This window comes from Salvia splendens, chromosome 14 (genome assembly GCF_004379255.2).
Source record: "Salvia splendens isolate huo1 chromosome 14, SspV2, whole genome shotgun sequence".
Taxonomy (NCBI): Eukaryota; Viridiplantae; Streptophyta; class Magnoliopsida; order Lamiales; family Lamiaceae; genus Salvia; species Salvia splendens.
In genome coordinates this window covers 3,210,172-3,236,940 of record NC_056045.1, presented here as the reverse complement: position 1 = coordinate 3,236,940, position 26,769 = coordinate 3,210,172, and the positions used below count along the sequence as shown (strand labels likewise).

At 36.3% G+C, this 26,769-nt stretch overlaps 2 protein-coding genes and 1 pseudogene across 2 annotated transcripts; all 3 read left to right on the top strand.

The window, feature by feature from the left end:
* Nucleotides 1-5,086: 5,086 nt before the first annotated feature.
* Nucleotides 5,087-6,407, top strand: LOC121763989 (AT-hook motif nuclear-localized protein 22-like). The gene has a single exon (XM_042160078.1). It carries the CDS (start codon nucleotides 5,436-5,438, stop codon nucleotides 6,252-6,254), a length of 819 nt encoding a protein of 272 aa, XP_042016012.1. The 5' UTR covers nucleotides 5,087-5,435; the 3' UTR covers nucleotides 6,255-6,407.
* Nucleotides 6,408-19,814: 13,407 nt separating this feature from the next.
* LOC121763953 (calcium-dependent lipid-binding protein-like) lies at nucleotides 19,815-24,545 on the top strand. Its single transcript, XM_042160044.1, has 12 exons — nucleotides 19,815-19,905; nucleotides 20,022-20,155; nucleotides 20,382-20,483; nucleotides 21,355-21,405; nucleotides 21,713-21,833; nucleotides 21,992-22,113; nucleotides 22,253-22,351; nucleotides 22,765-22,845; nucleotides 22,923-23,008; nucleotides 23,329-23,554; nucleotides 23,854-24,018; nucleotides 24,107-24,545. Exons 2-12 carry the CDS (start codon nucleotides 20,051-20,053, stop codon nucleotides 24,434-24,436), a joined length of 1,488 nt encoding a protein of 495 aa, XP_042015978.1. The 5' UTR covers nucleotides 19,815-19,905; nucleotides 20,022-20,050; the 3' UTR covers nucleotides 24,437-24,545.
* On the top strand, nucleotides 24,519-26,528 carry LOC121765677 (annotated as a pseudogene).
* Nucleotides 26,529-26,769: the final 241 nt, after the last annotated feature.

The following is a 26,769-nucleotide window of genomic DNA, read 5'->3' as shown; positions in this document are numbered from 1 at the left end:
CGTTCGATCCTTCTCTTAGCCCTAACCGTGAAATACTAAAAAGATTTCCCAAACCATAGCAATTTATTAATAAGGGGAATCGATTGGTAAGGATGCAAAGTCATTGGGACACACACATTGTAGTTGGGGCTTAAACCCCTACTAAGCTCTTTTTTAATTATATAATTTTGTCCGATTATGAGTACTTCATGTGAATTATTGTGCAAAAGTCCTTATCATAAAAAAACATATTAAAATTATTATTATCTTAAAATTTAATGATAGTTTCTACTAATATAAATTTCCACATCCACCCTATGTGGTGTTAACGCTTGAATATCTTAGCGATTAAATTATAATCGTCTTCTTTGTAGAATTAAGTGCATTCTACATACTACTTTCAAATTAGTAGTTTTTTATATGTACAAAACATGTCCAAAAGTTTGGTTGATTACAAAAGATATGTAGTATAGATAGATGAAAAGAAAGCATATAAAGAACTAATATTAGTAGAGAAACACATTCTCTTAATCATTAATCTCATGCTCGTGATTAACGACAGAATGGTTAGATATTATACGATAGCTAATTTTTTAAAACGCATAACAACATATATCACGATTTCTTACTCTTACAAACACAAAATAATACTACACCAATTGCAATAGAATCAATGAATTAAGTAATAAAACGATTATAATTTCCATACCATTTATCACTAAACCGATGTAGGTGGCATCTTAATTTTTTTTAAATACTACTAATATTGTAATGAATACAAACATGTCTATATATGCATTTATGCACATGTCTATGTGGCATTTATGTACACAATTAATGGCATATCAACAAAAAAAGGTGGGTGAGTGACTCATGAGATGGAAAACTCCAACAATTTGTTGTATAAAATTCAGTGTCATCCCTAACAAACTATGATGCTTTTTTTTTATCTTTATGAAACTTTAAGTTAGATACTATTCTAGTATTCTTTCTGTCTCATTAAAAATGAATTTTTTTAAATGAAACATTTCATAAAATAGAAACATCTCTATCTCTATTTTTTCATCTCTCTTACTTTACTCTCTCTTCATCAACTCATAAAACAAAACTACATAAAAATAACTCGTATCGATTCTCAAATGTTGCATGTTTAATGGGACGGAGTGAGTACTAATTTTTTAGATAGCAATAATATTTACTTGCACCCACAGAATTCAAACAATATCAATATGGTTTTTCGTTTCAAGGTGGATCCATTAATTTCCAAACCAAGAAAACAGTTTGGTACACAGAATTGAAATTGAATTGGAAAAAATTGAATTATAATTCAATTCCAAATCCTACGTTTGGTAAAGTGAAGTAATTAATATGAAATTATAATTTGTGCATGTACACACACTATAAACAAAATACACACTCACACACACTTCACACAAAATACACATACTATACACACATAATACACACATTTCATACACTACACATATTTCACAAATTTCACACACTACACACATTTCACACACAAAACACACATTTCACACACTACACACATTTCTCACACTTCACACTACACAAATTTCACACATTTCCCGCACTACACACACTACACAAATTTCACACACAACACACACTACATAAATTTTACACACTTTCACACTTTACACATATTTGACACATTTCAAGCATCCAATGTTTGTTTTTTTTTTTCAGTTTTAGATTTTTTTTTTCCGATCTGAAACAAAAAATTGAAAATTTTCAAAAGTTTAAACTGAACCAAATTCAAAATTTTGGTTTGTGAATAGTGTGTATATTTTAGGTATAGTGTGCATAGTGTGTGTATTTTGTGTAAAATTTGTGTCGTGTGTGTATTTTGTGTGTAATGTGTGTAGTATGTGTATTTTGTGTATAGTGTATGTAGCGTGTGTATTTTGTGTAGTGTGTGAAATGTGTGTAATGCGGGAAATGTGTGAAATTTGTGTAGTGTGTGAAATTTGTGCAGTGTGTGAAATGTGTGTAGTGTGTGAAATGTATGTAATGCGGGAAATGTGTGAAATTTGTGTAGTGTGTGAAAACTGAAATGTGTAGTGTGTGAAATGTGTGTAGTGTGTGAAATTTGTGTAGTGTGTGAATTGCATGTAGTGTGTGTTGTGTGTGAAATGTGTGTAGTGGGTAGTGAAGCTATCTAATTTTATAATTATTTGTAATTCCACTTTTCTACTTTTTGATATGGAATTCAAATCATGGAATTGTAAAATTTGGAATTATAATTCAATTCCAATTCTATACATTTTTGTGATACTAAACAATGAAATTGAAATTGAAGCCTCCAATTCCAATTCCATAGCTCCAATTAATTCCATATTTCCAAACACATCCTAAAAGAAAAAATTAGCTAGTAAAATTGATTTTTTTTTCTAGAATGAATGGAGGTCTCTCATTAAATGAATATGTTGACTAAAATTAAATCACTTTTTATGAGCAAATAACATCTAGGAGTATTAATTACTGACAATTTTAAAGATAGAAGGACTTAAAATATTCTCTATTCTCATAATAAAAAAGAGTTTTCATTAGAACCTCTCCATTTCAATATATTTACAAAGTAAAATGCAAAATAAGAGTATTGTTAGTTAGACATATCTTAGCTAATGAAAGTGTTAGTTATAAAAATATTCTCTATTATTCTATTGAAGGAAGTGAGTATAAATATTAAATATAATAATGAATGAAAAGTCGAATTTGAGTGATTTAAAAACAAAAGAGTCGCCCTTTAGACACGGTCTGCAATGAACAGAAGCACTTGTTTTCTTCCAATTCCCCATAAACATGTCGTCTTCTTTCTTCTTGTTCTTGAATGCATACAACTTTGTGACCTTTTTATTTTCTTTTTTGAATCATTTCTGCGTGCTTAACAAATCTATTTTCACCTATGTTACGTCTTGTCACTCTATAAGAAATTGTCCCCCTCCCCCCCCCCCCAAAAAAAGCTAGGATTTTTTATATGTCAATTTTAATATAAGCTTGGTAGGGTGCACCACAAAAATGTACACTTAGTAGTAAAATATATAGTAAGTAAGATGTTTCTATATACGTACTTCAATAATATCACATGCTAGTATATCAACAAAAAACATCGTATATTATAACATAGTGGTAGTAGAATAATACTTCATGGAAACTTATAAAATAAAATTTATAAATAATTGGAAAGCATACGTGGTCTTTTTATCGATATATATATATAAAATCATTAAGAAAATCAAATTAAAACCTTAATCATTTAAAAAATTAAAATTTAGTTATCAATTTGATTCAAACACAACAAATTAATAACTGAACCTAACCTGAAAACTGAGACTTTAATAAACGTCACAAATATTTTAAGCTATACTACATATAATATTTTTAATTTATCACTAGATTAATGTAAACATCACAACTATTTTAATCTATGCATGTAACATATTTAATTTATTACATGGAGTATAATATAAGCGATTGAGTAAAATTGACGAGGACGGCATTGTCAAAAACGACGAATAATTTTTGAAGAATCATGATTTAATTATGTGTCACATTTCAACATCATCTTTAACACCCAAAACTTTGGCCTGTCTTTTGTAAAATGCTTGGTTACAAGAGATGACCCAATTCAAATACTCATATGATTATTTTACACCTCGATTTTCTTGATTTGATTGAATGACATGTATATGTATAAAATATGGGATAGGATCCCCTGCTGTGCTCAAAGAGCACAGCAGGGTGCTGTGCTTCTCACATACAATTAAAATAATAATTTATTTATTTATTTTATTTAATTTATTTATTTGATTATTTTATTTACATGGGAGAGGCACAGCACCCTGCTGTGCATTTGAGCACAGCAGGGGATCCTATCCGATAAAATATAGAAAGCCATTCAATAATTAGAGGGAGTTGTTGATCACGTTCATCGACCATTTTCTTCTCAATCATCGGACATGGTATATATCATGAATAATCATAAAGCGACAAAATAGGGGGTCTTGTCCTATAATCTTCACAAAAAAAAATGGAAACAAAAATTGTTATAGCATTGAAAAAAATGAAGAGATGAAATGAGGAATAGATTATAAATTTATAATATTGCTGCTTTTGCTCTTTATGTTTTTCGATCAACGTCGTATTTTACTGATTAGGACATGAATCATGGCCTTCAATTAATTAATTCGAATATTCGGCTATAGGATTTTGACATTTTCATGTTTGTAGGGAACTTGTTTAAAGTCAGTAATCAATTACCCTTAATTAATAAAGTTTGGAAAATAATTGAAAGTGAACTAATAAAATATTTCTATTTCTATTGTATGGAAAACAAAACATAAATTAAAATAAAGGGTTTTACATGTAGCAAATACAATTACTATGAAATTGCTCTACTTTGCCTACAGTTGAAAACCACGAAGATTCTTGGTTGTGAATTGAGTATGTTTTGCTCACAGTTCTAAATCAGAATTTGGTTCTTATGTGAGATTATCAGTCAAGATCAGTATTCAAATATGATGAAATTCAAATACTAAATTCGGATTAAAGTTATTATTTTCAATATATGAGTAAATCCCAACCCGTATATATAACTGTTTAACATACAATTTTGTGCAAGTTTAATTTACCACTTCTCTAGTCTTATTTAAGATGTGTAACTTTTTGTCCTATTTTCATATTTAGAATAGAATTTATCTAAATTAATTACAATTTTGTATATACTTTAATGCACTCAATAACTCCATATATATAAACTTCCTCGTTTTAGATTGTGATAAGACAGAGAGAGTAGTAGGATATGCATCGACAGATCTAGAAATGCTACGATCGTCTCCATGATTTTTTTAATAACACGACAAAAAACAACATCGTTTAATATTTTTTAAAACCTATACCGCAAACTTCAATAAAAACATTCACTGTCCCGTTATTCGTCTATCGAATGGTATCGATGTTGTTAAAATTATGTTTTGGATCCGCCAGCCATCACAAAGCAAACAAGATAGTAATAATTGAGATTATCCCAAGAATAAAAAGAGTTTGAGTGTGGCAGTTAAAAGTGTAAATGCAGGTTCGCAAATTGTGTGCTGAAGAAGAGGGAGACTGGTGGGGCCCATCACCACCGCCCATGCGCACGCTAATCCCTTCTCTCCCCTTCCTCTCACCGCGCCACCACCATCATTCCTCCCTCCCTCTTTGACCTAACCCTAACCCCCTCTCTCTCTCTCTCTCTAAAATTAGCAACCGAGTAACATTAATTGCAAACTCCTTCTAGCAGAAGACGACCAAAAATCATAATCATACGCGGATGTAGAGATATTGCTCAAGGTTGTATACACTTGTTCCTCAAATCTCTACTTCAATTCGTCAAATTTCGTGTTTTTTTTAGAGAGATTGATAGAGAGTGAAGTAATTATTCAAAATAAACAATGGATCAGCTTGTTCACGGCCGCCCTCTCCCGCCGCCGTTCCACTCCCGAGATCTCCAGCTCCACCACCACCAATTCCAGCCCCACCTTCTCAATCCCGAAAACAACGACGACGACAACAACAACAACGAGAATGATAACAATTCCCCGAGCCTAAAGCGCGACCGCGACGAGAGCTACGGCGCGGGCGCTGACGGGGAGGCCGCGCGGCGCCCGCGCGGCCGCCCCGCAGGGTCGAAGAACAAGCCGAAGCCGCCCATCATCATCACGCGGGACAGCGCCAACGCGCTGCGGTCCCACGTGATGGAGATCGCGAGCGGCTGCGACGTCCAGGAGAGCATCTCCGCCTTCGCCACGCGGCGGCAGAGGGGCGTCTGCGTCCTCAGCGGCGGCGGCACCGTCACCAACGTCACCCTCCGCCAGCCCGCCGCCCCGACCTCCGTCCTCACCCTCCACGGCCGCTTCGAGATCCTCTCCCTCTCCGGCTCCTTCCTCCCTCCCCCGGCCCCCCCCGCTGCCTCCGCCCTCGCCATCTACCTCGCCGGATCTCAGGGCCAGGTTGTCGGCGGCACAGTCGTCGGCCCCCTCATCGCCTCCGGCCCCGTCGTCATCATGGCCGCCTCCTTTGGCAACGCCGCCTACGAGCGCCTCCCGCTCGAAGACGAGGATGCCCCGCAGCCCCCACCGCCGCCGCCGATGATGCCCGATCCGAGCGCGGCGGCGGCGGAGAATTTGTTCCAAGGAAACCCTCAGAATCTGCTGAATCCGGTGCAAATGCAGCCGGAGGCCTATTGGGCCACAGGTCGCCCTCCATTTTGAAAACCATCCTTGCAATTCATTTTTCTTGGTTTAGTGTTTTTTTTAATCTTGAATTCATGGTTAGTTACAAAGCATGCAGCTTTAATTTCATGGATTCCTTTGTGCTACATTTTCATATATCAAATCTTGTTACATTACAAATTTACAATCTCTATCTCCTCTTAGTTCTTCCTCATTCCCTTTTCATTTCGTGCTTTATTAACTACATGAAATACTGATTTAAAAATACATGAGTTGTAGTGTGTGTAGAATTAATTGATTAGTAGTATCATTAAATATGTAGTGAATATGTATAATTGATGGAAGTGGAGATGAAGAGAGGGGTATGGGCTTAACAATAGTAGTTAGACTGTAATTAATTTGAAAAAATGTTGGTGAGAGACATGAATATTGGGTTGTGGCCTGGGGTTACACGTGCAGTGGCCTTAAGTAGCTCCTTTCCAAGGCATAACTAACTCCAGCAACAAACAGCAGGGATTATTGCAGATGCAGATAAAGTTTTCACCACCTTTATGCCATCCCTTTTCTATCTCTATCTCTCTCTTTCTCTCATGTCTGAACAACATAAGTGGAGTACTCCATATAGTTGGTGAGGTGAGTTATCTGTCTCTAGTCTTGATTCTGTAAATTAAGGTTCACTGGACTAAGGCTACTGACATGTTAATTACTCCACAAAGAGTATTTATTTTATGGAAAAAGGTTGGAGCTAGATTAATTACACGAGCAGTTACTTTTTGCCTTGCTATCATAATACGAATAAATATTTATTACAATTTCCTTGACCTAAATGGAGATAAGTATGTAGAGGAGTTGAAAATAGAACTCATATTTATTGTAGGAGGTTTGTACTTAATTAGTGAAGAAGATTCCGCCAAAACTTTGCAATTTAGAGCGAAAACGGCGAGCATTGCTTGGTGCTCGAGCACTTAATTAGGATAAATGGCCGAGAGATTCCTCATGCTTGCAGAACTCTCTAGCACACGATGTTCGCAAAGATGAGCGCTTTTCTTGCTAATGCCCTCCAACTATATCTCGTGCATTCCCTCTCTTAATTTTTTTTGGGCATTCCCTCTCTTAATTTATTTTCCACTTAACTCACAAAATTCTAATTTCTAAAAATCTCGTGCTGGAAAGCAAAATTCTAATTTCTAAAAATCTCGTGCTGGAAAGAAAAGAAACGTCTCATTCAACTAGCTAGGGTCGGAGGAAGCATTAATTAGTGGCTAATTTGCAATTATTGAAAATGTTAAGATGAAAGTATAAATTTTTGGTATAGTTTAGGGATTAGTATGTGATAGGAACTTTAAATGATATACTTGAACATAGATTATTTTTGGAAGGTTTACTCAAATTATTCGTTAATTTGGTCAAAGGTTGGAGACATGGATATTACGAGGTGAGAAAATTTTCCAGATTTCTTCAAGGCATGGAGTTTTATTTATAAATTTAGTTATCCAAATTGGTTAGTCAAAAATAAAATATCCTTGTGCAATGCGACAATACATGATAAGAAATGAAAAGGTACAGATTTCATAGATTTGTAGTGTTTAGCAAAAATGAAAAGGTGAAATTTGTAGAATTTGGCAATATATGACTAAAATCAAAGCTTCTAATTTAAACTATACAATTCCATCTTCGAGTATGGATATTGACAATATGATTAAGGAGGAGGAGCTCAGACTCCAAGTACTGCTTCCTAATCATGGGAATCTTATTGAGCTCGGCCTCGAGCTCGTCCAACGGTTCTACCCGAGGATGAGGAATAACGGACTTCGGCCCTCTCCAGGAAAAGTCCGAAGCCGAAGTCCTATTATAAAAAAAGAAACGATTTTGCCATTTCGGCCATTTGGTTTTACAAAAGGCTCTAAAGGGCTGTAAAGGGATCAAGTAAAACCAAGATCCCTTCCTCTTAAACTGGAAGAAATTAAGGATTGCCCTCAGAGACAGATCCTTATCTAGCCTACGCAGTTCGGCAGCAAAGGCCGATAAGTGCCTCCAAGAATTCGGAGTCACCTGACCTAAAGGGAGTTGGAAAAAATCAAGAAGCTCTACAAAAGGTGGGGGAAGAGGGAAACGAAGCCCGCATTCTAAGCAGGCTTCGTAAACGGTGGCATAACCCTCCGGCGGCGAGTTAGCCCTATGATCGTCGTCGGGAATCACCACCTTCCCCCCGGGAAGAAGATATTTTCCGTGTAGGGACATCACAGTGTCCTTACTCAAGATGCTGTGAAAGTATTCTACGGTCTTCTCCCCGGACTCTTTCCGGCTAGAAGATCCCTTACCCCCTTTCCTACCGCTACCTGACTTAGAAGAAGAAGAAGAAGACATGATTCTTACTCTTTGAAAGTCTGAAGAAGTTCTGAAGAAATTCTTGAAGGAGCGGAAGGAAATTTTGCGCAAAAGAGAGAGAATGCAGAAGAAACAATAGCAAAAGTGTTCCAATGATGGAAAATGGTAATATTTATCAGATTCACAGAGGCATTTCAAATCCGTAGCGCCGTTTCAAATCCCCCTTTTCTGGATTCAACGGCCGGATTTGCTATCGCATTTAATGCAGACACGCGCATGGCACGTCCCCTGACGTCAGCCTCCCCCTTACACTCATCCAAAATGCCGAAGTGATTCACTTCGCTTTTCGGGGGGGTAGTGATGGGGTACGAACTAAACAACTAAACCCTAATGGCGAGCCCAATAGCAGTGACGGCCCATTAGCCCAAAACCCAAGAAAGAGTATCAGTTCGGCACGACCAAAGAGTTCAGTTCGGTTCGGCACAACCAAAGAGTTCGGTCGCAGCCTACAGCTCGGTAAAAGCCAACCAATCAAGCTCTACTCTCAGATCGGCAAAAGAACCAATCAAGCTCTACTCTCAGATCGGCAAAAGCTGATCGGCAAAGTTCAGCAGTTCGGTCTCAGTATTCGACCGAACAAGGAGATAGTGGACCCATGCAGGACCTCCACGACCTCCACTACACCCACGATCTATCTAGTGGTATGAAGCAGTTGTCAACCTGCAAGCCACGATCTTGGTTCAAATGTATAAATAGAACTTAGATCAGATAGACAAGGGTTAAGCTCTCTAGAGATCGAATCTCATATAGCAAGTCAGTATTGTAAGCTGTAATCCAGATCAAGCAATACAAATTTGCCCTCCTTTCTTCCCGTGGACGTAGATTTACCTCAGTAAATCGAACCACGTAACTTTCTGTGTCGTGATCTATATTTATTACCTGCATTTATTACCATCAAAAATTCGCCAATCATCAGTGAAATTTGTAGAATTTGGCAATATATGACTAAAATCAAAGCTTCTAATTTAAACTATACAATTCCATCTTCGAGTATGGATATTGACAATATGATTAAGGAGGAGGAGTCATGGCTGTTTGCTGAGAGGCTAGAAGAATGTTGATGTAGTTACAGGTGGTGTAAGCTTATACCACATTCAATCTCGGAGACGGAGACTATCTCTGAAACTGTTCAATCCTTATTTTCAAGTTTCAGCTCAATTCATACTCAATATTTGATTTTATTTTATGGATGTAATTTGGAAAATTAATAATTTAAGTGATAGTACTATATATTTATTTTTTCTTATTATTGATAAAAAGGTCAAATTTAAGATTTCGCATAGAGCACCACCCCTATTAATTCATTTGCAACTCTGGCAAATATTTCGAGCACAAACAAACAAACATTACGAGTACTAGGCAAAGTTTAAAAAATAAACATCAAATTAGAAGTTGGAAAGTATAATTAATGATTTTTATTAAATCATATAGTAATTTTTAAGGATCGCGCAACCATTATATACTAAATGGCTATATTAATTAATAATTACACTAAGTTTAAAATGAATTTATCAAAGTACGTGCATGATATATATATATATATATATATATATATATATATATATATATATATATATATATATATATATATATATATATATATATATAGGGGTGCGTTATAATGAAAACCCCAATTTCCGTAATAACCCTATAACTAAATTTGGACCACACATTTTTAAAATCACGCGGTCTAGATTAAAACTTAGATTTACTTCATAAAAAAAAGGCGGAGGGTAAATATGTCATTTCGCTCATGATAAAATTTACGTATCCAAATTTCGCTCATTTTATCATTTTATCAGTCAGTCAAAAGTATCATTTTATCAACCCAGAGTATCATTCTATCCGGGAAAACTATCATTCTATGCAATAAACCTAACATATATCATTTTATCAGTCAGTCAAAAGTATCATTTTATCAACTCAGAGTATCATTCTATCCGGAAAAACTATCATTTTATCAGTTTTAAGTCATTTTGTCACGTTAAAGTATCATTTTATCAGCTTATATGCAATTTCTTCAGCTAAACTATCATTTTTATAAGGTTACTGTCATTTTATCCGCTTAGACTATCATTTTATAAGGTAAAAGTATCATTTTATTAAACAAAAATGTCATTTTATACACAAAAAATATCTATCATTCTATCGGCTGAAAGTATCATTCTACCCAGCAAAACTATCATTCTATCGGCTGAAAGTATCATTTTATCCGGTAAAACTATCATTTTATCATTTTATCATTTTACGTGATATTTGGCGAAATTCAGAGTATCATTTTATCAGTCAAGAGTATCATTTTATCAACTCAGAGTATTATTCTATCCGGCGGAGGAGCTGGCGGCCTTGGCCTTGTCACACTTCTCCGACTCGTTGCTAAATTGGGCTGCATAATTTCATATTTAAATTTCATAATGTAATTTTCAAAAATACCCTTGGCTTATTTTGTATTATTAAAATAAATAATATTTGTTCCATTAAGATGTGTGGCTGAGATTTGTTCTCTAGTTATACACTTAAGATTAGTTATATCTTGATCACTAACCTATATATATATATATATATATATATATATATATATATATATATAGTGATCTATGGCAAACACCCCTTAACCAAATAACTAGAGAACAAATAACAGCCACAAGATTAAGAAAATCAAGGGCTAGTATTAATACATGTAATTTTAAAATTTAAAGGAGAAATTAGTTCTCTCTCTTACAAATTTACTCCACAATAACCAAGCGGGGGTATAATGGTCATTAACAGGAAAAATTAGGTTACGTCGTCATTGCCAATTCAATTCATTTGACAGAAACAACGTCTCATCTTCTCCTCTTCTTCTCTTATCCTCTTCCCTCTTCTCCAAAATCAATTAGTATCACACAAAATGGCGGTGAATTGCTGCTGCAGGTCTTCCTTCGCGGCCACCACCGCCATTTACGCCGCCGCCAGAGCTCCCAACACCTTCACAATCACTCTCCGAAGGCGGAATGCCTTCTCACAATCGATTAGGAACCCTATTAATCAAATCGCTCCGTCCAATTTCTTAGCAAGGAGCAAGGCCACAGAATCGGAGTTCAAAACCGACTCCGACGAGATCGACTGCATAGGCATCGGGCTGGATGTCGAATGCGTGATCAATGAAGAATCGGAGTAGGTGAGAGGGGAGACGAGAGATATGTTGGTTGAATTGGCTCTGTGTAAATGTATTACCAGTTGTTTTATTGCTCTGCCTGAATTGAACATTTTGACGAGACCTATTGGTGCGAATGCAGCACCATTTGCCAGTTGCCTCACAGCTGCAACTGTGAACACTTCGAACTCGCGAGGTTTTAGTTGAATTGGATGAGATGTATTCATCCCGACATTAATGACTTCTCCTGTAGGGAATTTTGAAAATGATTATTGGAACTTTCAGTAAGTCAGAATTCATGAAACAATAATTTTGAAACTAATCAATTTGTTTTCCTTGTTTCTCCTTCGTCGTACGATAGCCTTCTTATGTTAATTGTGTTTTAGGTGCACCACACTAATAGCTTGAGTAGAATTTTGGGACTGAAAATTATTATTTGTAATTTCTGTGTAGTTCTATAGTGATGTGTTTTGTAAACAAAAGTGAAGTAAAATCATGCTTAAGAGTGATGTGTTTTGTAAACAAAAGTGAAGTAAAATCATGCTTAAGAGTGATGTGTTTTGTAAACAACAGTGAAGTAAAATAATACTAAGAGTTTGTAAACAACAGTGAAGTAAAATCATAATAAGAGTGATGTGTTTTGTAAACAAGAGTGAATTAAAATCGTGCTAAGAGTGATGTGTTTTGTAAACAAGAGTGAAGTAAAATCGTGCTAAGAGTGATGTGTTTTGTAAACAAGAGTGAAGTAAAATCGTGCCAAGAGTGATGTGTTTTGTAAACAAGAGTGAAGTAAAATCGTGCCAAGAGTGATGTGTTTTGTAAACAAGAGTGAAGTAAAATCGTGCCAAGAGTGATGTGTTTTGTAAACAAGAGTGAAGTAAAATCATGCTAAGAGTGATGTATTTTGTAAACAAGAGTGAAGTAAAATCATGCTAAGAGTGATGTGTTTTGTAAACAAAAGTGAAGTAAAATCAAGCTAAAAGTGATGTGTTTTGTTAACAAGCGAGAAGTAAAATCATGCTAAGAGTGATGTGTTTTGTAAACAAGAGTGAAGTAAAATCATGCTAATAGTGATGTGTTTTGTTAACAAGAGTGAAGTAAAATCATGCCAATGTCTTAACAATACAATTAACTGTGTTAAAAAATTTTGCACCTGGAAAAAAAATTGGCTAAGAAAATGATACACAAAACAAAATTCGGCCCTTTTTATTTTAAAAGGTTGCTGCTGCCCAACTAATCCGTTACATTTGGGATTTTTTGGGAGAAAATAACTATGATTGTGGATAATATCATCCAACTTAAATTAGGACTACGTACCATATTTGTGACAATTAGCTATATTAAACATGACATAATCATTTTTTGTAAAAATAACATTATTCACCCAATAAGTTGTAAACAAACATAAATATTTCCAACATTGGCGACAAACAATACCGTAAACACTAAATTCCACACTGCATCTTCTCCTCACACACTGCCCATAGTGTTTATTCACTTCCACCAAAGCTTCCCCCTATAAATCCACCCTTCAACTCTGCAACCTTTCTACCTCCAAACCAATCACAAACAGCTCAAAAATGAATTCGAGCAACGTGATTTGCCCCGCCGCCCCGTCATCCGGGACTCTAGGTTGACACCTGGCACGACGGAAGTCTTCTCCGTCCCGGGCGACTTCAACTTCACCCTCCTCGACCACCTCATAGACGAGCCCGGCATCAACCTGATCGGCAGCTGAAACGAGCTCAACGCCGGGTGCGCCGAGCAGCTCCTCCACCTTCTTCGCGTAGTCCCCAACTTCGCCGCTCTCCTCCGGCTTCTTCACGTCGCCGCCCGAAGGAATTTTGGTCTCGGCCGCGGGTTTGTCTTCAGCGGCGGCGGGGTGGATTTGGGGGCGCCGTACTGGCGGAGATAGCCCTCGGCTTGGTCGACGTACTTGCCGACGCCCTGGGTAGAGTCGAGCTTGCCGTACTCGGAGGCGGCACCGAGGAGGTCGGCGGAGGAGCTGGCGGCCTTGGCCTTGTCACACTTCTCCGACTCGTTGCTAAATTGGGCTACATAATTTCATATTTAAATTTCATAATGTAATTTTCAAAAATGCCCTTGGCCTATTTTGTATTATTAAAATAAATAATATTTGTTCCATTAAGATGTGTGGCTAAGATTTGTTCTCTAGTTATACACTTAAGATTAGTTATATCTTGATCACTAACCTATATATATATATATATCTAGATTAAAACTTAGATTTACTTCATAAAAAAAAGGCGGAGGGGTAAATATGTCATTTCGCTCATGATAAAATTTACGTATCCAAATTTCGCTCATTTTATCATTTTATCAGTCAGTCAAAAGTATCATTTTATCAACCCAGAGTATCATTCTATCCGGGAAGACTATCATTCTATGCAATAAACCTAACATATATCATTTTATCATTTTATCAGTCAGTCAAAAGCATCATTGTATCAACTCAGAGTATCATTCTATCCGGAAAAACTATCATTTTATCAGTTTTAAGTCATTTTGTCACGTTAAAGTATCATTTTATCAACTTATATGCAATTTCTTCAGCTAAACTATCATTTTTATAAGGTTACTGTCATTTTATCCGCTTAGATTATCATTTTATAAGGTAAAAGTATCATTTTATTAAACAAAAATGTCATTTTATACACAAAAAATACCTATCATTCTATCGGCTGAAAGTATCATTCTACCCGGCAAAACTATCATTCTATCGGCTGAAAGTATCATTCTATCCGGTAAAACTATCATTTTATCATTTTATCATTTTACGTGATATTTGGCAAAATTCAGAGTATCATTTTATCAGTCAAGAGTATCATTTTATCAACTCAGAGTATCATTCTATCCGGCAAAACTATCATTCTATGCAATAAACCTATCGTTTTATCATTTTACGTGATATTTGGCGAAATTCAGAGTATCATTTTATCATTCAGAGTATCATTTCATCAACTTAGAGTATCATTCTATCCGGCAAAACTATCATTCTATGCAATAAACCTATCATTTTATCATTTTACGTGATATTTGGCGAAATTCAGAGTATCATTTTATCATTCAGAGTATCATTTTATCGGCTGAAAGTATCATTCTATCCGGAAAAACTATCATTTTATCAGTTTTATGTCATTTTGTCACGTTAAAGTATCATTTTATCAGCTTATATGCAATTTCTTCAGCTAAACTATCATTTTTATAAGGTTACTGTCATTTTATCCGCTTAGATTATCATTTTATCAGGTAAAAGTATCATTTTATTAAACAAAAATGTCATTTTATACACCAAAAATACTCATCATTCTATCTGCTGAAAGTATCATCCTACCTGACAAAACTATCATTCTATCGGCTGAAAGTATCATTCTATCCGGAAAAACTATCATTTTATCAGTTTTATGTCATTTTGTCACGTTAAAGTATCATTTTATCAGCTTATATGCAATTTCTTCAGCTAAACTATCATTTTTATAAGGTTACTGTCATCTTCTCCGCTTAGATTATCATTTTATAAGGTAAAAGTATCATTTTATTAAACAAAAATGTTATTTTATACACAAAAAATACCTATCATTCTATCGGCTGAAAGTATCATTCTACCCGGCAAAACTATCATTCTATCGGCTGAAAGTATCATTCTATCCGGCAAAGCTATTATTTTATTATTTTATCATTTTACGTGATATTTGGCGAAATTCAGAGTATCATTTTATCAGTCAAGAGTATCATTTTATCAACTCAGAGTATCATTCTATCCGGCAAAACTATCATTCTATGCAATAAACCTATCATTTTATCATTTTACGTGATATTTGACGAAATTCAGAGTATCATTTTATCATTCAGAGTATCATTTTATCAACTCAGAGTATCATTCTATCCGGCAAAACTATCATTCTATGCAATAAACCTATCATTTTATCATTTTATCAGTCAGTCAAAAGTATCATTTTATCAACTCAGAGTATCATTCTATCCGGCAAAACTATCATTCTATGCAATAAACCTATCATTTTATCATTTTACGTGATACTTGGCGAAATTCAGAGTATCATTTTATCAACTCAGAGTATCATTCTATCCGGCAAAACTATCATTCTATGCAATAAACCTAACATATATCATTTTATCATTTTACGTGATATTTGGCGAAACTCAGAAATTAAATGAGCGAAATGACATATTTACCCCTCTGCCTTTTTTATGAAGTAGAGTATCATTCTATCCGGCAAAACTATCATTTTATGCAATAAACCTAAAATATATCATTTTATCATTTTACGTGATATTTGGCGAAATTCAGAAATTAAATGAGGGAAATGACATATTTACCCCTCCGCCTTTTTTTATGAAGTAAATCTAAGTTTTAATCTAGACCGCGTGATTTTAAAAATGTGTGGTCCAGATTTAGTTATAGGGTTATTACGATATTTAGGGGTTATCATATGATCACGACTATATATATATATATATAGAGTTGTGAGCATATAATAACCCCTAAATCACGTAATAACCCTATAACCAAATTTGGACCACACATATTTTCTAATCTTGTAGCATAGATTCAAACTTAGATTTACTTCATAAAAAAGGAGCAGATGGTAAATATGTCATTTTCTCCATTTAATTTCTGAATTTCGCTCCATTCTTTCACTCCCACTGCATGAATTTCTTCTATCCATGGAACCTCTACGTTGCCATTCATATACGTGAATCGATATCTGCTGACACGTGATACATTGTTAAAGATGCTCAGCAATTTTTTGTTAGCTCATCACAATGATTGCAATTAATTAAACTCTATAATTTTTCTATGCAGTACATGAAACAGAGGCCATCCATGGAGATGTGTCAAAGCTCTCAGCCCAAGTACCCTACAGCATCTAAACTTCCTAATCCCATTTCAGACGAAGTTGCCCAACTAATGGTGATTATGGTTAAATAATTTAGAAGAATAAACAATAATGTAGTGTGTAACTATCCGAATTTATAAATTGTGCAAGTTTTAAAAGTTATTTGTTGAGTATAATAAGATACTTTTACTTATTTGTAGGTATGTACATAAAATGATAGTTTTGGCGGATAGAATGATAGTTTTGCCAGATAGAATGATACTCTGAGTTGATACAATGATACTTTTACTTATTTGTAGGTATGTACATAAAATGATAGTTTTGGCTGATAGAATGATAGTTTTGCCGGATAGAATGATACTCTGAGTTGATACAATGATACTTTTACTTATTTGTAGGTATGTACATAAAATGATAGTTTTGGCGAATAGAATGATAGTTTTGCCGGATAGAATGATACTCAGAGTTGATACAATGATACAATTCATACAACAAACAACACACTTTCCGTGAAACTCTCTCTCCACTGTAAAAATCAAAACCAAAACCAAGCATGGCCAAACATTTCCATGGTTCACAACTAAGAAACTGTGAAAATCTATAATAAAAAAAACAAACTTACGACCAGCCGAAGACAAAGTCAAGAACATACACTAGTGCTAGAGAAATCGTATTTGCTCGCCTCCTCTCCGGCGAACTTACGACCAGCCGAAGACAAACTTACGATCGCTTACCGTATTTGCTCGCCTTCTCTCCGGTGAGAAATCGTACACCATCTCCGCCTCCGATTTGCAGGCTTCGATCGAATCAACGATCTTCTGCGAGACAAGATCAAACAGACCTTCGATGTTGAGATAGTTTGCGGCCTTCATATACTCCAAGAGCACTTTCACCCGCTCACCAATTCATCGTCCTTCTTATTCATTTTCTTGGCTTTGCCGCCGCTTCCACCGCCGTGATTCTTGAGCAGCCGCAGCTGCAGCGCCACCACCTCCGCCTCTAACAATCACCTGATAGACGGCAGATTTTGGAGTGACAATTTTGACCTTAATATATCCGAAATATGATAGTTTTGTTTGATAAAATGATAGTTTTGTTAGATTAAATCTAGACCATATATTTTAAAAATGTGTGGTGGAGATTTAGTTATAGGGTTATCACATAAATATGGGTTATCATTATAACGCACCCCTATATATATATATAGAGAGTCCCATTATTCACAAATCCACTCTTAAAGACCGAACCATCGAACCATACCAAATTAGGGTTTTTAGATCTAGTTTTTTATGGATGAGAGACACAAATTTATCAATTATTTTCGCCTTCATCACGAGCCTATTTCAATTCATCCAAAGGTAAATAAGTCATACTAACATGTTACGAAGATTTAACTTCATTAGGTTTTTACTTCATTCCAGTAGGATTATTACTTCATTCCAGTACGTAAATGCGGTTTCGCCGTCGCGTGCCGTTCTTTCTCTGTACAATATCTATCACCACCGCCACAACCCTGATATGGTGTAATAAACATATGGAATGATGTAATAAATTATTGGAATGAAGTATGTGTAGAAGCATTTGAAGTCCTACTGGAATGAAGTAAAAACCTTATCCAATGAGGTAATAACGTTTCTGAATGAAGTAATAAACGCACTTGAATAAATTGCATTTTTTAATGTAAATAAAGTAAAAACTCAGGTCAATGAATTCAAATGAAACATATGTTGAATCATTTCAAAACCTACTGGAAGAAAGTAAAAACATGTTGTAGTTTCAAGGTATTACGTACGGAATGAAGTAATAAACCTATACAATGAAGTAAAATGGGCTTGTAATGAAGACCGAAAAATTTACACAGCAGCACATCTCATCAAAAAACTAGATCTAATGGCCCAGATTTGGTCTCTAGTTCGGTCTTTAAAATTGGTTCGATATTGATCACAACTCTATATATATATATATATATATATATATAGGGTTTTGATCTATGCAAAACTAAATTTAAATACAGAAACGCAGAACAATATCATAATTAGGTCACTTTTAGGTCATAATTAGGTAATTTTTAGGTCATGCTAACAAAGCATGACCTAAAACGATCTTAGCATGACATTAAACCCAAACATTATAATATGACCTAAAATTGCTTAATTATGACCTTCCGTGTTTTTGGTTGATTATTGACCATTAGATCATCTAATCCTAGGGCCAAGATTTGGTCTGCATTTCTGGATTTAAACACATATTTATTTTGATCATCTCCCTATATATATATATATATATATATATATATATATATATATATATATATAGGGGAGCGTTATTCCCCTATTCATCCCTTAGATCCTTTATTCTTCTTAATATGGGTCGTTAGATCTCATTCATCAACGGTCCAGATGATCTGCATTATTACACTATAATGGTGCATTATTAGTCAGTGTGCATTATTCAACTGAAAATCTGCATTATTACACTATAATGGTGCATTATTAGTCGGTGTGCATTATTCAACTGAAAATCTGCATTATTAAATGACACATGGCACTAATCTAACCGTCGGATGACAAATCGTGAGGCTGAGATTAAAAAGAACAAAGAACAAAAGATACAAAAAAGAAATGAATACGTCCCTATAGATATATATATATATAAAAGTATAGGAGCAAACTCAATATCAACCGCAAATTTCTCATAAAAGATAAAAATGGAGGAACAAACTCAACTCATTAGCATTTATTATCATTAGAAATACTTTATCAACTTGATTCTTGAGCACCACCTCATTTAGTTCATGTTATCTTTATTTTATAATATTTAATTTATTCTTATTACCTTTAGAATTATATACTTATTTGACATCACTAATATTATAATAATATTAATTTATTCTTTATTCATTTTGCGAATATACAGGAAAAAAATTGATGTTGACATTGACTAAATGAGTTTATGAATCCTTAAACATCATATTTTTTACTTTTTTTTGTCAATTAATGAATAAAATCATTAATTCTTTATTGTAAATTTGGTTATAATAAGGATGGCAACAGAAATGGATAATTTTGTAATTGTAGATTAATATTTGCTTAATTTTTAGCAAATCAATCACGTTGAAACTATCAAGCAAAGCAAAAGAAGACGTATAAGATTTTGATCACCAATTTCTGAAAAATCAAAGCGGCAGTTGGAACAACAGCGAGCGAGAGAGAGAAACAGAGACGAGAGAGTGGATGATTTCTTCCAAGTAAAACCATGCATCGATCATCTGATCATACCGGAATTTGTACGTACACATATACAAACATCGACCTCGATTCAAATGTAATGCAGCAGTGAATTCAACGGTAGAAGCCACTGGATTTCTTAACGTGAAATTTCCGGTTGAAACCGTGAAATCAGGGTTTCAGATTTGAAGAAACGGAGAGAAAATGGGGCTGATATCGGGAATGGCGATGGGGATGCTGTTTGGAATCGCGTTGATGGCGGGTTGGAAGCGCATGATGCACCGCCGCAGCGATAAGCGAGTCTCCAAGGTTGTTTTAGCTTTCATTTCCTCATATTTTTTCGTGAAATTGTTCATTTTCTCTGTTTCGTCAGTCGAAATATCTCAATTGAAGGGCTCGCATGCAGAAATAACTCCTTGATTACTTTGTCTACATTTGGTTTCTTTGCTCAATTGCGTCTGATTTTAGTGTTTCCGATTTAAATATTGGTGCATTGGTGTGACTCTGTGTAACGATCTGATGCTTCCATCGGCAGGCAGCATATGTAAAGCAAGTAAGCGCGCTGAGCAGGGATGATCTGAAGAAAATCTGCGGCGACAACTTTCCGGAATGGATATCGTTTCCTGTTTTTGAGCAGGTGAGGATTCTAGTTTTCTTCACTAGGAACTGTATGTTTGTAGCAGCCTGGATTGGTAATTGTTTTTTTTTGTTTGTTTTTAAGTATCTTAGCTTTGGCCACAAATAGATGATTTCTGTTTGAGGTAAAGGCTGAAGACTTACAAACAAGAACATCAACTGGAAACAAACTCTAAGATTGAAAGTATATAAACAAAAACTGGAAAAGACCTGAATGGAATTAATCGTCGCAGAGGCCACAGTCTAATAGTACCGGTCTATCTTTGATCTTTTCCCAAGATGTCTCTTACTACTAAGACTCATCCTTACATAGGAAATTAAAATGAATCCTACTGCTATCAGAAAAGTTATCCTAATCCTGATCAAAACAATTATAATCTTGGAAATAAATAAGATAAAATCAAATCAAATTCTAACTAATTAAGTAAATTATAAATAAAATATAATCAAATCCTAACTAAAGATAAGTATGCATATCCTGCGACATCCATATCAATCCCGTTATGTAGCAATTTCCTTATGAATGTATGCTGGTTTGAAGTCTCTCAGCTTAGGTTAGCTAAGACTTGAATGGATCAAGGCTTGGAGGAGACAGATGAACCATAATCTGATTTATATCTAACTTGCTAGCAGCCACTTCTAATAGAGTTCTTTTGTGGAATAATGAGAGGACTTTGGATATGTTTTACAGTAGTTCAATATTCTTAGAAGGGTCTTTAGTGAATGAATATTTTCTAATTATCCAGTTGAATGTAAGTATTATGCTCTTATTCATATTATCAGTTTTGCAATGCACGTTCTTCTTTTCCTTTGTGCGTGAATGGAGGTGGCCATCTGTTTTTTATGTTATGCTACTCTGCCTGTAATTTCAGGTGAAATGGTTGAACAAGCACCTGAACAAACTCTGGCCATTTCTTGCAGATGTAAGTTTCCCACATTTTCCTCCAAACCATGTCATATGTAATTATTCTCTGTGTAATTAATTATCAATTCATGCTATGGGATTTAGTCTTCTTAATGATGACCGCATGCTATGGAATTGCTTCCTTTGTCTTATAGCCCCTATTCTAGGTTCCTCCTTCTAAATTTCTTCTCATCTTACCTCTATAATTAAACGTGGAATACCTTTACATGCTGATATCTTATCCTAGTTATGATATTTACATTTTTAATTTTCAGTTTCCAATTTACTTGGATTCAAATTACTGAGCATGAATTTCTTCTTCTTAGGCGGCAGAGGCTATCATACGAGATTCTGTTGAACCAACATTGGAAGAATATCGGCCTCCAGGGATTTCTTCATTGAAGTTCAGCACATTGTCTCTAGGAACTGTGGCTCCCAAAATTGAAGGTCACTCCTTCATTGGCATGTTGTTTAATCACTTGCTTAATCTTCTATGTGCATTTTCCATCATTCGATTCTTATGTACTAATTATATTTTGGCATAATGTCATTTTGATACTTTCTAATCCAACCTCTTGGCGTGTGTAATTACTAAATCCATGCAGGAATTCGAGTTCAGAGTCTTAAAGAAGGTCAGATTACTATGGATATTGACTTCCGTTGGGGTGGTAATCCTGATATTGTTCTAGCTGTTGAGGCAGCACGTATTGCCTCCATACCTATACAGGTTGGTACATCAAATGTTTCATGCTAGCAAACATCACTCCCACACGCAAAGTGCTATTGTACAAGTTTGTGATATCTTTATTCTTCTCTTATAGTCTAGCACTATGGACCAAAACTTATGTTTTTCATTCCGTTTTCAGCTGAAGGATCTTCAGGTTTTTACTGTAATCCGTGCCATATTCCAGCTTTCAGATGAAATTCCTTGCATCTCTGCTGTTGTTGTTGCTCTACTGGCTGAGGTATATTATGAGCATCCTACTTCTATAGTATGGCTAGATTTAAGGAGATGCTTTATATTTCCTTTTTTTTTTAAATTTTTGGAGTAACAGATGAAAAGGTAATGAATTTGAGTCAGAGGGTATAAAATTTAGAATGAGCAAACTCCTTTTGTCAGTTAAGGTAATGAACTTGTAAAATTGAAGTATATTTTTATGTATTTCTGAATTGTGGTATGGAAGTCTGGTAATGAAATTGATGTCTGGTATAGGAGTAGTATTACTTAATAATTATTTATAGTTTTTAAATGTTATTCAATTAGCTTGTACATATATTAAACTCAGGTTTAGAGGAAAGGTGTTTTTCAGGAGGCATTTGCAGTCATCTTTCTTTATGATTGACTAATTTTTGAGATTGATGTATTCCTATATTTCAGCCAAAGCCACGAATCGATTATACTCTGAAGGCTGTTGGTGGAAGTTTAACAGCTCTTCCAGGTGTTTCAGATATGATTGATGTAAGCTTTTATAGTGTTTCTCTTAGTGGAAAGTTTGCCTCTGTTATTGAACTAACTGTAATTTTTATGGATGTAAGGATATTGTTAATTCAATTATAACAGACACGTTGCAATGGCCGCACAGGATTGTTGTTCCTCTTGGTGGGACGGATGTAGATACAAGGTTACTCCTCTCCAATTTTTCATCTCCTTTTTTCATGCTTTCACTCTTAGTATTCTGAGAATCACAACTTGTATGGACCAGTTTCATAGTTCATTTAGTAAAAAAAAAGTCCTATGTAAGTTTTTGTTAGGCATCAATGTCTGTAGGAACCTGGCTTGCTGTGGCCAGATAACATGCTAATATATTTTAGAATTTGTGAAAATCAAATTGCTCTCTACTCTTCAGTTTTAGTATTTGTTTGCAAGGTTGATACTCATGAGAATACATGGATATCTTGATCAAGAGACTTGACTCTCAACTGTCAATTTGAACCTTTGCAGTGACTTGGAACTTAAGCCTGTTGGAAAAGCTACAGTGACAGTCATTAAGGCAAATGAACTGAAAAACATGGGGTTGCTTGGCAAATCTGACCCTTATGTTTCTGTGCACATACGTCCGCTGTTTAAAGTCAAAACAAAAGTTGTAGACAATAACTTGAATCCTATTTGGAATGAAACGTTTGACTTAATTGCCGAAGACAAGGAGACACAATCCATCATTTTTGAGGTTTATCTCTTTACTTAGTTGTGTCCTGCTATATCTTGAACCTTATCGCATACCTGCTCTTTTCCTGATCATGTGATTACCTCTTTCGGACGAGGAAGTTTGTAGGGTAACGTAGAATTTACCTCAGGTCAGTCAAAAGTGGTGGTTTTAGTCCTAAAAATTTGAAATCATATGTGATTTCAGTTCTGTAGTTGCAAGGCTGATGAAGAAAATCATAATAGATCTTGAACTGAACATTTTCGGGCAATACTTGACAGAATTCTGTACGTTGTGCATTGATATGTAGTTTGATGAAGCAGGTATTTGATGAAGATATCGGGGAGGACAAGCGTCTAGGGGTAGCAAAGCTGCCTCTGGTTGAATTGGAATGTAGAAGATATAAACAAATGGAGCTAAGGCTGCTCCCCTCACTTGATATGCTCAAAATCAAAGATAAAAAAGACAGAGGCTCTCTCACAATTGAGGTGCTCTACTGTGTGTACAAAACCATCTTCTTTTGTAGTACTGTATGATATAAACGCATTGCATTGCATTGCTTCTGAAACATGTCAGGTGAGTTATCATGAATTTAGCAAGGAGGAGCAGTTGAGGGCGGTCGAAGAAGAGAAGAGAATGATCGAAGAAAGACATAAACTGAAAGAAGAAGGGGTGCTGGACAGCACGATGGATGCAGTTGATGAGACGGTATCAGGTGTTGGGGGCGCTGGAGCTGGCCATGTCGGGGGTGGCTTTGCAGCTGTCGGCAACAGCCTGCACAAAGCCGGGAAGTTCATGGGGAGGACCATCGCGGCCCACACCGGCGGTGGAAACAAGAAGAACGGATCCACCACGCCCGTCAACTCCATCCAAGAAAATGGGGGTGCGAAACCACGACCAACTTGATTCACTCCTTCCTCATTTTTTTCAATCCACACTCCTCCGAATCAGATTTGTATAAATCACTGCACACTTTGATTTGATACGAATGTAGTATTTCCTTATTCGTCTAGTATTTTCTACTCTGCTCTGTCCATGTAAACTTTCATTCAATTGATTAACGTATAATCGTAACAGCCAAGTCAATAATTTGAGGCACCAAATTGTTACACTTATGTGTATTTTTGCATCCAATAAAGTAGCAGTAGAATATCTGTGAACCTCAAATTACATTATCGGATTTTCCCCAAGCTGCATACCGATGGGCCCGCAGCACTCAGGCCGCCATCTGCAGCGGCGATTTCTCGTTATCCGCCGCCGTTCTCGCCAATTTGCCCTCGCCGCGCCTTGTCGTCACTTCCAGCGCCGGCCTCAACCACATAGATCTTACTGAGTGCCTACGCCGGCAATTTCTTCTCCCCCGAAGTGGCTGATCCCGCGGTGGGGCTAATCATCGATGTCCTTCGGAAAATGAGAGCCGGAAATCGCTTCGTCAACAATGGCCTTTGGCCTAACAAACCAGACTTCCCTCTCGGACTCAAGGTAACCTTTTTAGCCAATAAAATTACAAATTTATCATCAGAAATTAGGGGGCTGCATGCCGGGTGCCCACCCCGGCATCATCTGCTGCCACGGGTACATGTTGTAGTACCCGGTCATCGGAGGCCAACCACCTCCCCCAGGAGCCGGGGAAGTATGGGACCCTATCCCGGGAGTCGGGGGCGTCTTAGACCCTACACCGGGAGGCAGGGGAGTCTGAGACCATCCCCCGGGAGTCACTGGAGTACCTTCGTAGTTGTTCTCCATTACTCGTTATTGATCTTGAACAGAAAGTAAGGTAGAGAGAGTACTCATTAAAACAAGTGGTGCGAATGAAAATGACGTTCAAAGAGCATATATATAGTGTTTTCAAAAGAAAAAAAAATAAAAAATAAAATCTGGCGCCGGTTTGACGCCGATCCGGGACCCACAATGGCGCCGTGAGGATCGGCGTCGGAACCGGCGTCATCGCGTGAATCGGCATGGCCACGCCGATTTTGACGCCGATTTTGCCGACGCCGGTTCCAATGGATCGGCGTCAGAACCGGCGTCGGCGAAAAATCGGTGTCGCGATTTTGACGCCGGCATTGGAGATGCTCTTATAGTATGATTTTTCACATTTTATATCTCTAAATTGAAAAGTATTGGGAGTATGATAAAATTTTATATGAATTCAGAAGATGAATGAAGTATGATTATTTTTCCATCGAAGAGAATGATATTTTATTAAAGAATTGGGGCTAACTTGATTAGGGAAGGATGTGTTTGATGATGAAAGGTGAAGAGAATTATCCTAGATTTATGAACCAAGCTGTGGTATGAATATTGTGTTTTTAAATGTTGGTGTGCTTAGATGTTAGTAACGCAGTGTTGTGTTTGCAAGTATGATTGTAGTTGGGAGGCAAGCGAGTTGGAATCGTGGGGTTAGGAAGCATAGGTTTCGAGGTAGCAAAGAGGCTCGAAACATTCGGGTGTGGCATATCCTACTACTCGAGGAAGAAGAAACCGTCTGTTTCATACACTTGTTATCCCAACATCCACAAACTAGCGTCAAACTGCGACGTGCTTGTCCTGTGCTGCTCATTGACAGAGCAAACGCACCACATGGTCGACCGGGAGGTCATGCTGGCTCTGGGTAAGGACGGGGTTATTGTAAACATAGCTCGTGGTGCTGTCATTGATGAGAAGGAGCTGGTGTCTTGTCTGCTCCGGGGAGAGATTGCTGGTGCTGGCCTGGACGTGTTTGAGCACGAACCTCAACCTTCTCCGGAGCTTTATCAGCTCGACAATGTTGTGCTGTCGCCTCACAATGCTGTGCTCACTGAGGAGTCCATGGAAGGATTGTACCAGCTCATTTGTGGGAATTTGGATGCCTTCTTCACAGGTAAGCCTTTGCTTTCGCAGGTTCCGGATGAGTAGCTTAGTCTGCGGGGATGTATCGAGCATCCGTCGTCATCACCATCACCATCACCGGATGAAGTTTGGTTGGATAGTTCTTGCTTCTCAACTTGGATGTCATGATTTCCCCAGTTGTTTCGAGTAGATTGCTGCAAAAGTTTGCAGCCAACAATTTAGTGATTCTTGTTGGATGGATTATCTTGGATTTATTATCTGTGTTTAAATGAAGATGTTAGAGTGTCCACAATGGTGGCCCTTGAAGGCCACCATTCGTGGCCCGGCCACAATTCGTGGCTCTCATGTGGCTTCCGTAATGGTAAAGTCAACAAAACTATCAAAAATAACAAGGGCCACCAAATGTG

Excerpts from the sequence above, each read along its gene's own strand:
- LOC121763953 (XM_042160044.1), top strand. The coding sequence starts at position 20,051 with ATGGGGCTGATATCGGGAATGGCGATGGGGATGCTGTTTGGAATCGCG. Across the intron at positions 21,406-21,712 it reads TCTGGCCATTTCTTGCAGAT|GCGGCAGAGGCTATCATACG; the intron begins GTAAGTTTCCCA and ends TCTTCTTCTTAG. Across the intron at positions 22,352-22,764 it reads TTGTTGCTCTACTGGCTGAG|CCAAAGCCACGAATCGATTA; the intron begins GTATATTATGAG and ends CCTATATTTCAG.
- LOC121763989 (XM_042160078.1), top strand. The coding sequence starts at position 5,436 with ATGGATCAGCTTGTTCACGGCCGCCCTCTCCCGCCGCCGTTCCACTCC.